Source organism: Clytia hemisphaerica, unplaced genomic scaffold (genome assembly GCF_902728285.1).
Source record: "Clytia hemisphaerica strain Z4C2 unplaced genomic scaffold, Clytia hemisphaerica genome assembly, whole genome shotgun sequence".
In the NCBI taxonomy this organism is placed as follows: domain Eukaryota; kingdom Metazoa; phylum Cnidaria; class Hydrozoa; order Leptothecata; family Clytiidae; genus Clytia; species Clytia hemisphaerica.
Window position 1 is genome coordinate 753,083 of NW_027104076.1, and position 11,935 is coordinate 765,017.

General features: G+C 34.8%; 1 protein-coding gene across 1 annotated transcript; it reads right to left on the reverse strand.

The window, feature by feature from the left end:
- Position 1: 1 nt before the first annotated feature.
- On the reverse strand, positions 2-7,833 carry LOC136812589 (uncharacterized). Its single transcript, XM_067069116.1, has 8 exons — positions 7,336-7,833; positions 4,280-4,620; positions 4,046-4,140; positions 3,563-3,722; positions 3,249-3,315; positions 2,778-2,831; positions 1,206-1,393; positions 2-639 (listed from the first exon to the last, which is right to left on the reverse strand). Exons 1-8 carry the CDS (start codon positions 7,727-7,729, stop codon positions 343-345), a joined length of 1,596 nt encoding a protein of 531 aa, XP_066925217.1. The 5' UTR covers positions 7,730-7,833; the 3' UTR covers positions 2-342.
- Between the last annotated feature and the right edge of the window lie 4,102 nt (positions 7,834-11,935).

Consider the following 11,935-nt stretch of genomic DNA (forward strand, 5'->3'; position numbering starts at 1 on the left):
TTCTTATCGTCTTTTGCGTTTGTTTTAAATACTTTCGTAATCATTTATTTACATGTGGAGGCCTGGAAATTGGTCAGTGCAAAGATCTTTAATCTCTCATTTATACAATGTGCAAGGAAAATGCGGTACAGTTTTAAGTAAAATAAAATCCTCAAACTCTTATTGTAGTTTAGAATGATTTGAATACATGAAATTTCTTTCTCTTAAGGTAATAACAATCGGTTTTAAAAGAGAAATTAAGCAATTAGTAAAGTTTATAAAAATCCATATAAATTTTTATGGGTTTTTATTTACATAAATTCTGTTCTACGTATCTCCAGACACAATTTGGTCACTTTTAATTTAAGCTGCAGTGCTTCTCATGACAACGGATTTCGTTTCTACGTTATTATTACCCACAACATAAGCATCTTTGTTTCTGGCATGTTCTTGTGGACGTTGTTGCCAGCGTTGTGAGAATCTACGGAATCCTTCACGAGAAGCTTTCCATTTCTTCTCATTGACAAAGATACCGACACAAACACAAAAGATTGAGAGAAAAGCTACTCCACACATTGTGTAAACGAAACTCTTATCTGCTTGAAAGATTTCCACAACATGGTGCTCCTCCTCTTCGGTGGCTGGGTGTTTTACATGTTCCTGTATTGAAGCGAAAAATAATTCAGGGGGGAGGTCACACAGTCACTGCGTGAATATTATGACACCTTACTAATAGGTTGGTAACTTAGCAAGCTGAAAATCCCCCCTCCATTTAATGAGTGGATACAAGCTGATTCTTAATCCCGGTAATGAGATATTTCTAATTCTCTACTTTTGTGTTTCAGAATAATTAAAAGAAAAAAAATGACTTAAATTTGATGTTGGTAAATTCTTAATCATATGGAGATTTTATTGGGTTGACTCTGAGATGGCATGATCCAGTTCAGTGAAGAAGGTGAGCTTAATGTTCTTTTTTTAAGTGTCATTTTCAATTTTTTTGAGGAGTCATTTTGTTAATTGGGTATCTCTGTTACTCTCAGAATTTATAAGTACACCTTTGGAACAACCCTGTCGGTTTAACTTTGCCCACAGTGGGGATGACAGAGTAAAATTGTGGAGTAATTTTCCAACAGGGACGAAATTCTGGTCAAATTTTCAATGGGGCAAGGGTCCCAGCGGGTCGAAGACATCGGAATATTTTGGAGAAAGGAAAAACTAAAACTTACTGGACTTTTGTAAAGAACTTCCAATGAGTTTTGATTGAAGCGATCTTGCATTTTCTTGATATCATTGGTCTTGCTTAACAAGCCAAGCGCTTCCCCACATAACTTGACCCTCCATTTGACTTCAGTATGCGCTGGTAATAAGCCTCTACTCTCAGTCCATGCGTACATGAACCGATCCAGTGCAATAGCTAAGGATTTTAAGATATTTATCATCAGCGTGGAACAAAATTTCATGTGCGATGTGAGATTTTCTTTTGAATTTAATTCTGCTAAGACTAGTATATTTTTTATAAGCAACTCCATTTTTCGGGTCGGGCTTAGGTTTGCTTAGCTGATATTATACCATGTTTAAGGTTATCAATAAAGCTTTTACTTTACGAAATAGTGAAATAAAATTTAAGAGGCTTATCAACCTGGTTGCTTGTTAAAAAATGCTTGATTCGTAGTACTTCTTCTTTTTGGACCTACCCTAAGGTAGTCCTTTAAATTAACCCTTGTCCGTCCGTCCGTTCGTCTGTTGCCAGCTTTTCTCGGGATCGGCTCATTAGTTTTTTCAAATTTTTTGCACAATGATGCAAAATAGCAATGCCCAAAATGTGACGGAGCCCGATTTTCGAAAAAAAAATTTTTCCGGCCGAAAATGGCGGAAATATGCCGGAAAAACTGGTTTTTCGACATTTTCTCGAGATTTCATCATTAGTTTTTTCTGATTTTTTGCTCAAAGATGCGTATTAACAATGCCCAAATAATGGCCTAGTCCGTTTTTTGAGAAAAAAAATTTTCCGGCCGAAAATACCGGAAATATGCCGGAAATCGCCGTTTTTCTGGATTTTCATTGGACTTTTTCCATATAATTGGTTGTTTTTTCATTCAAATACATTATTAATAGCAATGCCCACCATCAAGCATATTTCACCGGAAAAACAGTATTTCTTGAATTTCTTGAGCTGTACTTTATATTTTTTCATGAAATTTTGCACACTGATGCAAAATGTCAATACCTAAATTGTGACGGAGCCCGATTTTTGAAAAAAATTCATTTCCGGCCGAAAATGCCGGAAATATGCCGGAAACACTTGTTTTTCGGCATTTTCTCAAGATTTCATCATTAGTTTTTTCTGATTTTTTGCTCTAAGATGCGTATTAACAATGCTCAAAACATGGCCGAGTCCGATTTTTGAGAAAAAAATTTTTTTCCGGCGAAAAATGCCGGAACTATGCCGGAAATCGCCGTTTTTCTAGATTTTCATTGGACTTTTTCCTTACAATTGGTTGTTTTTTCATTCAAAAACATTATAAATAGCAACGCCCACCATCAAGCATGTTTCAATTTTCAATAAAATTGATTTTACTCCCCTTCCCTCTTCCCCCATCAACAATCAATGATAAAATTTAATGTTTTATTCATTTTCGCAAAACGCTATATCGTTTGACTGATTCTTTTAATTTTTCTCCTTATTGCCTTATTATCTAGCTTTCATCATCAGGTAGGTCCATTCAGCATGTTGCTTGTTGAAATGAAAGACAACCCTTGAAGCATTACGTATAAAATGACGGAAAGGATAGAAGTACCTTTAACTTCATCTTTTCTCAAAGCTTCTATAAGTTTGTACACATCTTCATAACCTATAACGAGATATCAAACGTTGTGAGATAGATATATTTGGCCTTATCTTCGAAATATTTTTGAAAAAAAACTCGCCAAATGTCAAATAAGTACTTTTAAAACGTTTAATGACAACCACTAAATTTAATGCCCGCGAAAATTTATCCCATTAAAGTACCAATTTGTGATTGTGAATAGACCTCTTTTTCATGTTTTACATTCAATAGAACTTTCCATAAATTATTTTGAGTGCAACCTCTGCCTCGTTTTGAAACCATTACCAAGGTGATTAAGTTCCTTGAGTTCTCAAGTGTTACTTTCATAAATAGAGTAAACTTCTTATGAACTCATCTGGGGATTAATTACAAAATCTACTTTTGAAAACGAGGTAAGCGTTGCTTGTGACGCAATTTATGAAAAGGTCAATTGCGACATACCTTTAGGTGTAGCACTCTCTGAGACAACACTTGACACAACGACTTGCAATTTGTTCACTACGCCAATCTGAACGTGTAAAGTTCACTTGTTATATAATGAAAAACATTGGTGAGATCTTCCTAAAGTTACTCAATGCAAAAGAGAATGAATGCCATAAGTGGATTAAATTTCGCGAAAACAGCCAAAATTCGTGAAATTCGCAAAATTGATCTACACGAAATTTTAAACCCACTTAAAGTAGTTTAGTTTGTCAGATATCTGGTCTGGTAAACTCTCAAATACGCTTTTCTTCTTAAGGCGAAATCATATATACCTCCATATTATAAGGCGAGAACGAGGCTTGATAGGTGAGTTCACTATTCAGTACAGTAGTGATGGTCGCTGTAAACATGTTGAAAATGGTAATCCCAATCATGATCCATACCACAGCGAATAAACGTCCGAAAATTGTCGATGGTGTCCGATCACCGTATCTAGAAGTAATAAAGGAAAATCAATGTAGCCTTCTCGCCACAACTATATAGTAAATCAGCAGAAATTCGATTTTATTATCCTGGGTGTGGATTCCCAAATCCCTTTACTTCACATTTTTTTTGAGTCCTGATTCAAAATATTCATTACGTAATATTTTATACGGAAACACCCCGGTTTTTGCCAGTAGTGGTAAATTTTTACCAAATTTTTTCTATTGCGACCATAACTTGAAAAACTGGGGTGTTTTGCAATGCACTGCAATGTCAAGATATACTTTTCAGCACTCATTGGTGCGTGCAACCAGGTATAAGAACCAACTTACCCGACAGTAGTCATGGAAACATACGCCCACCAAAATCCTTCAAATGGCCCTCTTGGAAAAGTCTTTGGAAAGTGCTCCTCGTTTATCCAACGATCCTGTAGAGAAAAAAATCAGATTTCCTTCAGGTCTTGTAACTCTTTGATAACATATGAGAAAAAACTTAACAATCGAACTTATCAAAGATTAAAACCAAAGACAAGCCTGGTTTTATTGAAATAAAAGTAATTTTCTCACCATCAGCCACATAATGGTACCAGCGCATATAGCCATTGAAATTGCAATCACAAACAAAGGCCAAGTTTTGATTGTACTAACAAAAAGTGTACCAACAAGGTCCCCTGCATCAGCTTGTATTTTCTTACCAAGAAAGAATATATTTTGATATTTTATCATTCGCACAACGTTGTGTTTGTGTAACTTCACCACTTTGTCTTGTTGCATTTCATGAGGAACTAAAATCATCTTTCTATTGACATCTTGCTGCATGAGGTTGTTCTCTTGAGTGAATCGGTTCTCGTAGACTATCTTGCCACAACCTAAACAACATCTTCGGATGAATACTTCGTTCAGCAAGTCTAAAACAGATTAATTCGTGTTTTGATTTACGTATTGTTTATAGCCTTATGATAGAAAAAAAGAGACGCTGAGAAGCCTTAACCCTACCATTCCATTCGGGCCATTCCGAAAAACGCCAACCATAAATTGAGATTAAACTACCTCTTTGGGTACTTTCAGATGGTGCAGTGGTCGCGGCGCTCCTCTGTGTTCTGTGAACAAAAAAACCCCGTCTCTTTAATGCCCCATTCATCGTACTTGTTTTTTTTCTTCAACTTAGTTAACTTATTTAAAAGTCTAATTCGTTATTGCCTTCGACTTCTGCTTTTAGAAACACTGGTGGATTTAAGACAATAGAACAAGTACGTCAGAAACATGTGAAGGAGTGCAACGCTCGTTAAAAGACAATAAAATCGCAATTACGAATCTCTTCCTCTGATAAGTTCGACATGGTCTAAAACCGTCTATGAGAAATCAATTTTTATTTCACCACGATAGCCTAGATCTCGTATTGACGAGTAAAGACGTTATTATCCCATCATTTCCATTCAAAGCATAATATTTCCCCCGCAAATGAAATGTAGCTTCCTAGGATTTCGTCACTACTGTCTTAATTTTTTGCCAGGTCACTAAGCGAGAGTTGATATACAACCCTGTCTCATATTAGGTGGAAATTTTTGTGCTGGTGGGTAGATGACACTGGACTGGACAGCATTTAAAAAAAAGCATTCAATATTCAAAAATTCATCTATGTGGGAGAAATCTAAGTTCAAAGTTTACAGTTGGGAGACCTAAGGATGGATTGCTGGAGGCCATTTTATCTAAATTGAAAGTTAGTGAGAATATTACTTAAGAGTATAAAATTACTTTCGCAAGAATTCTCAGTCGACTTGATATTCAATTACTCTTGATTCTGATTGACACCCCTCTGTTAATAAATTTCCATTGAATTTTTTACACCTACTAGGATATATACCTTAAAGGAAGAAATTTTGGCGGGAATTTAATTTGGCGGATGGCCAAAAATGTTTTTTCAGAGGGAATTTAATTTGGCGGATGGACGAAAAAACTAAATCTGGCGGGAATTTAATTTGGTGGTCGCTTAAAAATTTATCCTTAAAATGGCGTCAAAACAGCGAAAAAATAGCAAAAACACCTTAAAAGAGATCATATTTTCAAAATGTTTAATTTGGCGGGAATTTAATTTGGCGGATGGCGGAAAAAAGAAATTTTGGCGGGAACTTAATTTGGCGGATTTCAGTCAAATCCGCCAAATCCGCCAAATTTTCTTTCCGCCAAAACTTCTTCCTTTAAGGTATTGAGGAACAATCAAACTAACATCAAATATATTTTAAATCAGCCTCAGCAGGGACACTTATTACACGATCGTAATTACTTTTTCAATTGGTATCACGAAGATATTTTCTTCAACTCCAACGAATTAATACTGGCTAGAGCTCTTTACATGTTTTAGATTCTCAGACCAGAGCTAAAGGGAAAAACCCCATTGAGTTTCAAGCCCGAAGAGCTAGAAGCGAGACTCCTTGATGGGAAATGAAACAACTTATTTCCCGTCCAGAACGCCCGCGTGTAGTTTTTACACAAACACCGGATTAAAACTAAAATCTATCGACAGATTTCAAAAAATGTAGTCCTCCAAAACAAAGGAACCGCTAGATACAATTCGTCGTCATGATTACGGCGCGTTCTGTGCGCGTTTTGGATGGGAAATAAGTGGCTTCAATTTCTCTTGCCTGAGAAGGGTTAAAGTTTCACCTATAGCTCTTCGGGCTTGAACACTTTTAGTGTCCCAAAAAACGGAATTTGTTTCTCTCTAAAGGGATTGACTTTCGAATTTTAATTTTTTAGAAATTTAGGTTACCTTGTAAATTTAGTTACAACCGGGCACTTTTGAAAGACCGTATCTACACGCTTTTTTAATAAGAATACACTTTATAAAAATGTCCATGATGAAACCGGCCAAAAAATTAAGACTATGCTAAGAATGTCACCATCATGGAATTTTCGTACTCAAGCTAAGAATGCTATTTTTAGAGCATTTTCAATTATAAATTGTCAATTACAAGTAAGACTTACTCCTTTCACAAAAATGTCATTTTATGCTTGAGACGTATGTGCTAAATGTTAAATCTAGTCTGAATTAGGATCCTAACCTAAGAATGCTGTAAGAATATTTCAGGATGATTTTCCCAAAAAAGTTCTTAAAAATTCTTAACAAATGTTGTAAGAATGGTGTAAATCCATTTCATCATGGATATTCTTAACTTTTTTGGGAAAATCATCCTAAAATCCCGGGGGGGGGGGTACTAGGGCAAGATGGGTTACGGGGATGCTCCGCTGGTCAGGGTACCTTTTTTGACCTCCACGAGTCCCAGGTAGGGTCGCAAAAACACCAAAATAGAAAAATCAGTCCCTCGTAGGGTGCCTATTTTTGGAAAATTTGGGGAAAAGTAGAAAATTTGAGAAAATTTTTGAATTTCAGTCCCATTCAGGGTCACTTTTTTCGCAAATTTCGAGTCCCACGTAGGGTCCATTTTTCGAACCTCAGCGGAGCACCCCCGTCGGTCGACAAGGGTAGTACCCCCCCCCCCCCCGGGCCTAAAATATTCTTACAGCATTCTTAGGTTAGGATCCTAATTCACACTATATTTAACATTTAGTACATACGTCTCAAGCATAAAAGCGTGTATTCAAACAAAAACAATTTTACAAACCTGGAAGTACCCCGACAACGTGACCAGTTTCATTCTGATAGATCAATGGTACTATTGGTGCATAACCCACCGTAATTTGTTTACAATAACGAGTGTGGTTCCCTATTTGTACAATCTGTTCACATGTTGTAGATGCTCGCGTTGCATTAATTAGATCTTCAGTTATATGACAAAATGCTTCACTTCGTTTTCCATAAAGATCTTTTGTTACTGAAGTTTTGGCGGATCTTGTTGTATTATTGGTTTTGATGCTGATATCAGGTTTATCAGTTGCTTTAACCTTTTTATTTTTCTTCTTCTTCTTTGTTTTTGTCGCTGTCACGTTTTGTCCACCTGCTACACAAGCAACGAAATCAAGAATAAGCAACACCGCAAGAATGTTTTGTAATTTCATTCTTTGATTTTTTGTCGTTGTCAATTTTAACACCTATACATATCATCAAATCGCTTAACTTGTCTCGTATTACACTGGCTTCTAAAACTAATGAGAAAAAGCTTTTTTTTCTTTTAACTAATTTGATTTTCAAAAGCTTTTTTTAAGTACGTCCGCAATGGATTAATTATTAAACTATTTTGGAAAAGAGGTTGAAAAAGTGAAAAGTTATCGATTTTGAAAAATTGATATTATGCAACTCAGCGTTTTGCCACTGCGCATCACTGGTTGTTACGGTAACACAACTACACACTTTTTTTTATAAGAATAACTTCTATAATATATCAGGGTGAGATTTCAGAGTTAGAACAATAGGCTTATTGTTTTGAACAATAGAAAAATAAGAATAATGCTCACCCTCAGCCAAAGTACACTGTTCTTATAAAAAAAGCGTGTACCAGGTGTTTATTAGACAATCGTCCCTTTTTATCATGCAAAATTTCAGAAATTTTAACCCAGTCAGTCGTAATTTACAGACCGGAATATTCAAATTTTTGCTTTTTTTCATGATTTTTCCGAAAAATGGCCAAATCTTTTTTTCTTACAGAAAATTTTGAAATCATTTTCTCATTATTTTGATTTTTTGGGAACTTTTACCCATGAACAACGAATCTGTGCAATTTCATCACAAAAAGCAGAGTAAAAGTGCCATTTTAGGCCCCTTAGGTAGTCTGGAGCTTCAAAGTTGAAATTTTTCTTGCCTAGGGTTGGTGTCTGAAAAATGTTATATCTTTCAAATGACTCATCTGATTGAGTTCAAATTTTACAAAAAGGTAGTCATATAACTAGAAATGATTTCTGAAAAATTTGAAAGAAAAAGTCTATACTAAGAGATATTTTACAGACCAGAATGCTCAAATTTTGAGCTTTTTTAAGATTTTGCCATAACTAGATGGACACTGTTTTCTGATGATAATTTAGAAACTTTTTTTCAACTATTTAAGCTTTGGATATGGTATCCTACTTTCATGCAAAAAATCTGAAAAAATTAATGATCCAATTTTTCACAAAGTCCAAAAAACCCCTTTTTTAGACGTTTTTTGGCCCAAATTTGCCCAAAAATTTTTTTTTTCGAAAATCGGGCTCCGTTACATTTTGGCCACCACCATTTTGCACCTTTGTACCAAAAATCAAAAGATTCCTATGATTCAATCCTGAACGAACGAGCGAACGAACGAACGAACGAACGAACGAACGAACGAACGAACGAACGAACGAACGAACGAACGAACGAACGAACGAACGAACGAACGAACGAACGAACGAACGAACGAACGAACGAACGAACGAACGAACGAACGAACGAACGAACACAGGTTAATTTATAGGACCTCCACCCCGCCGGGGTAGGTCCAAAAAGCTTGTGAATTAAAATTGATGAGTAAGCAAACGATATCGGGAGTTTCTAAACGTCGACCAGAAATGACGACCACGACCGGCAACCTCGACCAGCGACCAGATAAATTTGGGTTATCGAGTGTATCTGCTCTCTCGCTGGTCGTGGTCGCCATTTCTGGTCGATGTTTAGAAACTCCCAACGATATCACTTTTATTTAAAAATAAAACCTTAAATATACAATGAGATTTTTCAATGAAAAGGCTTAAATTTCTTTCCTTTCTAAAATTTGAGACTCAGATTGTTTTTAATTTTTAATTTCTTCGTTGGAGAGATATTTGTGAGTGGAACAATTTGAAATAAAAAAGTCTTTAAAAACTTCTAAAAACGAAGATGAAAATAAAGAAAAAGAAAATGAGGATCTTGTAAGTGCTATAACTATCATTTTCATTGAAGTGAATCCTTGATCATCGAACGTCATCACTGTGAAAAAGATTTCTCAAAAATAATCAATCAGTCAAAAGATATCAAACAAAGTTATAAGCTGATTGACGTCTAAAAACGCTGTTTGTTGTCAATCACTTACCTGTATCATAACTTTATATTCACTTATCGTGAATAGACTTTAATACTTTTTGAAATTACATCGATTACAGGCCTGGGCGAGGTGTACTAGGCTTACGAGGTGACGGGTATATGTCCGAGCCAAAGTTCGACAATCCCTAGTTGAAAAACTGAATTTCGACGTTTTTGTAACCCTTGGACAATTTTTCCAATTTTTAGCTCAAAATTAACATGAAATTTTAAATTCAGAGATTTAACTCGGATCTTTAAGATGCAACTAAAATTTTCGAGTTATTTAAATTTGGGTTTTTTTTAACTCGGGTTTTCCGGGCCTCTTTTTAGACATGTCATAACTTACCCGAGAATGTAGAAAAGGCTCAACGAAAGAGTGCATGTTTATGGTCTCAGACCATAAAGCACAATCCAATTCCTACGAGCAGTTAGACCAAAAATGACGATTTCTAACTCAAACTGGGCATTACAGGAGGGCTTTGCCCTCCTATATAGTCCATGCTCAAAATACTCGACATTGGCGCTTAAAGGGTTAAAAGAATTGAAAACTTATTAATGAAGGGGTAATTACTGAGTTTTCTTTTTATTGAGTTTCATAAGTCTAAGAAGTGTTTTAAATAACTGGAAATAGAAAATTATATAATTCCATTTTTGAGAGATGCGCGATAAAATTCTTACAGTTTGTCTCCACAGGTTAAATTTTAGAGAAAATTAAACTGTAAAAGTACTTACGTAAAGTAAGCAAAAAAAGTGGTAGTATCATTTTTCCCAACTTCGTCGTTAATAGAAAATGAGTAATTAACTTTAACGACTTTCAGTTTCTTAGGGATATGGTCAGTTTCAACCAACATAGCCTGGAGATCCTAAATTTGGTCAATTGACCTATTAAAATGCAAATTATTATTTAAGACAACTTGAGACAGGGAATAACAAAACGTTGGCCGATCTTGTCGAACTTGATAACAGTTATTGCAAAAATAAATATATCAAAATGGAGATGGAGTCCCAATCAATGAAAATTTGACTAACATAATTTTCCCATTAGTTTTGGCAAATTGCCATGAGCTATATTTCAATGTGACACATATATTACATTCTATTAAAAACGATGTATAACCCAATATCATGCCCAATATGTAAGAAATAAATATAATTCATTAAACTTACTAAAATCCCATCAATCACATAAATTGTATAATTAAAAAGATATTCTAACGTTTGTTTTCTTAAAACTCCATTGTTTTCATGACGACATTGCAAACACGTTTTTTTATAACTTCCAAATTTTTTGAAGACTTTTGATATACTTAACCTTTTCAGTTTTAAGCCATAAAATGTTCTTAACATGTTTTTGTTTTCACAATTTTGTGAGTATTTTTGTCCATTTTTCTGACAAATCGAGTGTTTTGGAGTCTGCAAAGCCCTAAAGTGTTCTGAACTTCTTCTAAATATTTTGGTCATCGAAGTCTTATGTTCTTATATATAGTTTGTATTTATAAAAAGAACAGTTTATGAAATGTTATGACAAAAGCGGTGCTCCCGTTCCTAAAATTTCTTTTCTTAACCAAAAAAAACATCATTTGAAATAATACCCAATATATAAGAATTATTATCGCCTCTTTCAAATATAAGATTACACACTTTTTTTAGAAGAATGTGCCTTTTTGGTGAGGGTAAAATATTCTTAACGTATTCTTACTTTTTTGGGATGAGCTGGAGTTTTTACAAGATACTTCACTAATTGGTCATTTAAAGTGATAGAGATGACGCGTTCTTTAGAAAAAGTAATAAGGTTCTTTTATTTACATCTTAACGACCAACCAAATCAAATAAAGAGCTTGTAAAAACTCCAGCTTGTCCCACTTTTTCAGACTTCACAATTTTATACAAACACGAAAAATGATCAATTTGAAAGTTTAAGACTTTCGAGCGCACATTAGGAGCTAAAATTATATTTCTGCCTCAAAGTTGCAAATTAAGTCTAACAAAAAACCCAGTTTTTTCTGTTAACCAAATACAAAATCACCAAAATCATATTAAAAATTGACCATAGAGGATACTATTATGATTTGAAAAAAACGACAAATTTCCACAACCCCAACCGAAAGTGACTGTACCACCCTTACGTATTCATTCCTCTTTGTATTTTGCGTATAATAACGACTAACTGTTTACAAAATAAATATCTACGCATGCGTTTTAACTTTGTTTTGAAAATGAAACAATTTTTAAACGAACCGATGGCTGCGATGGAG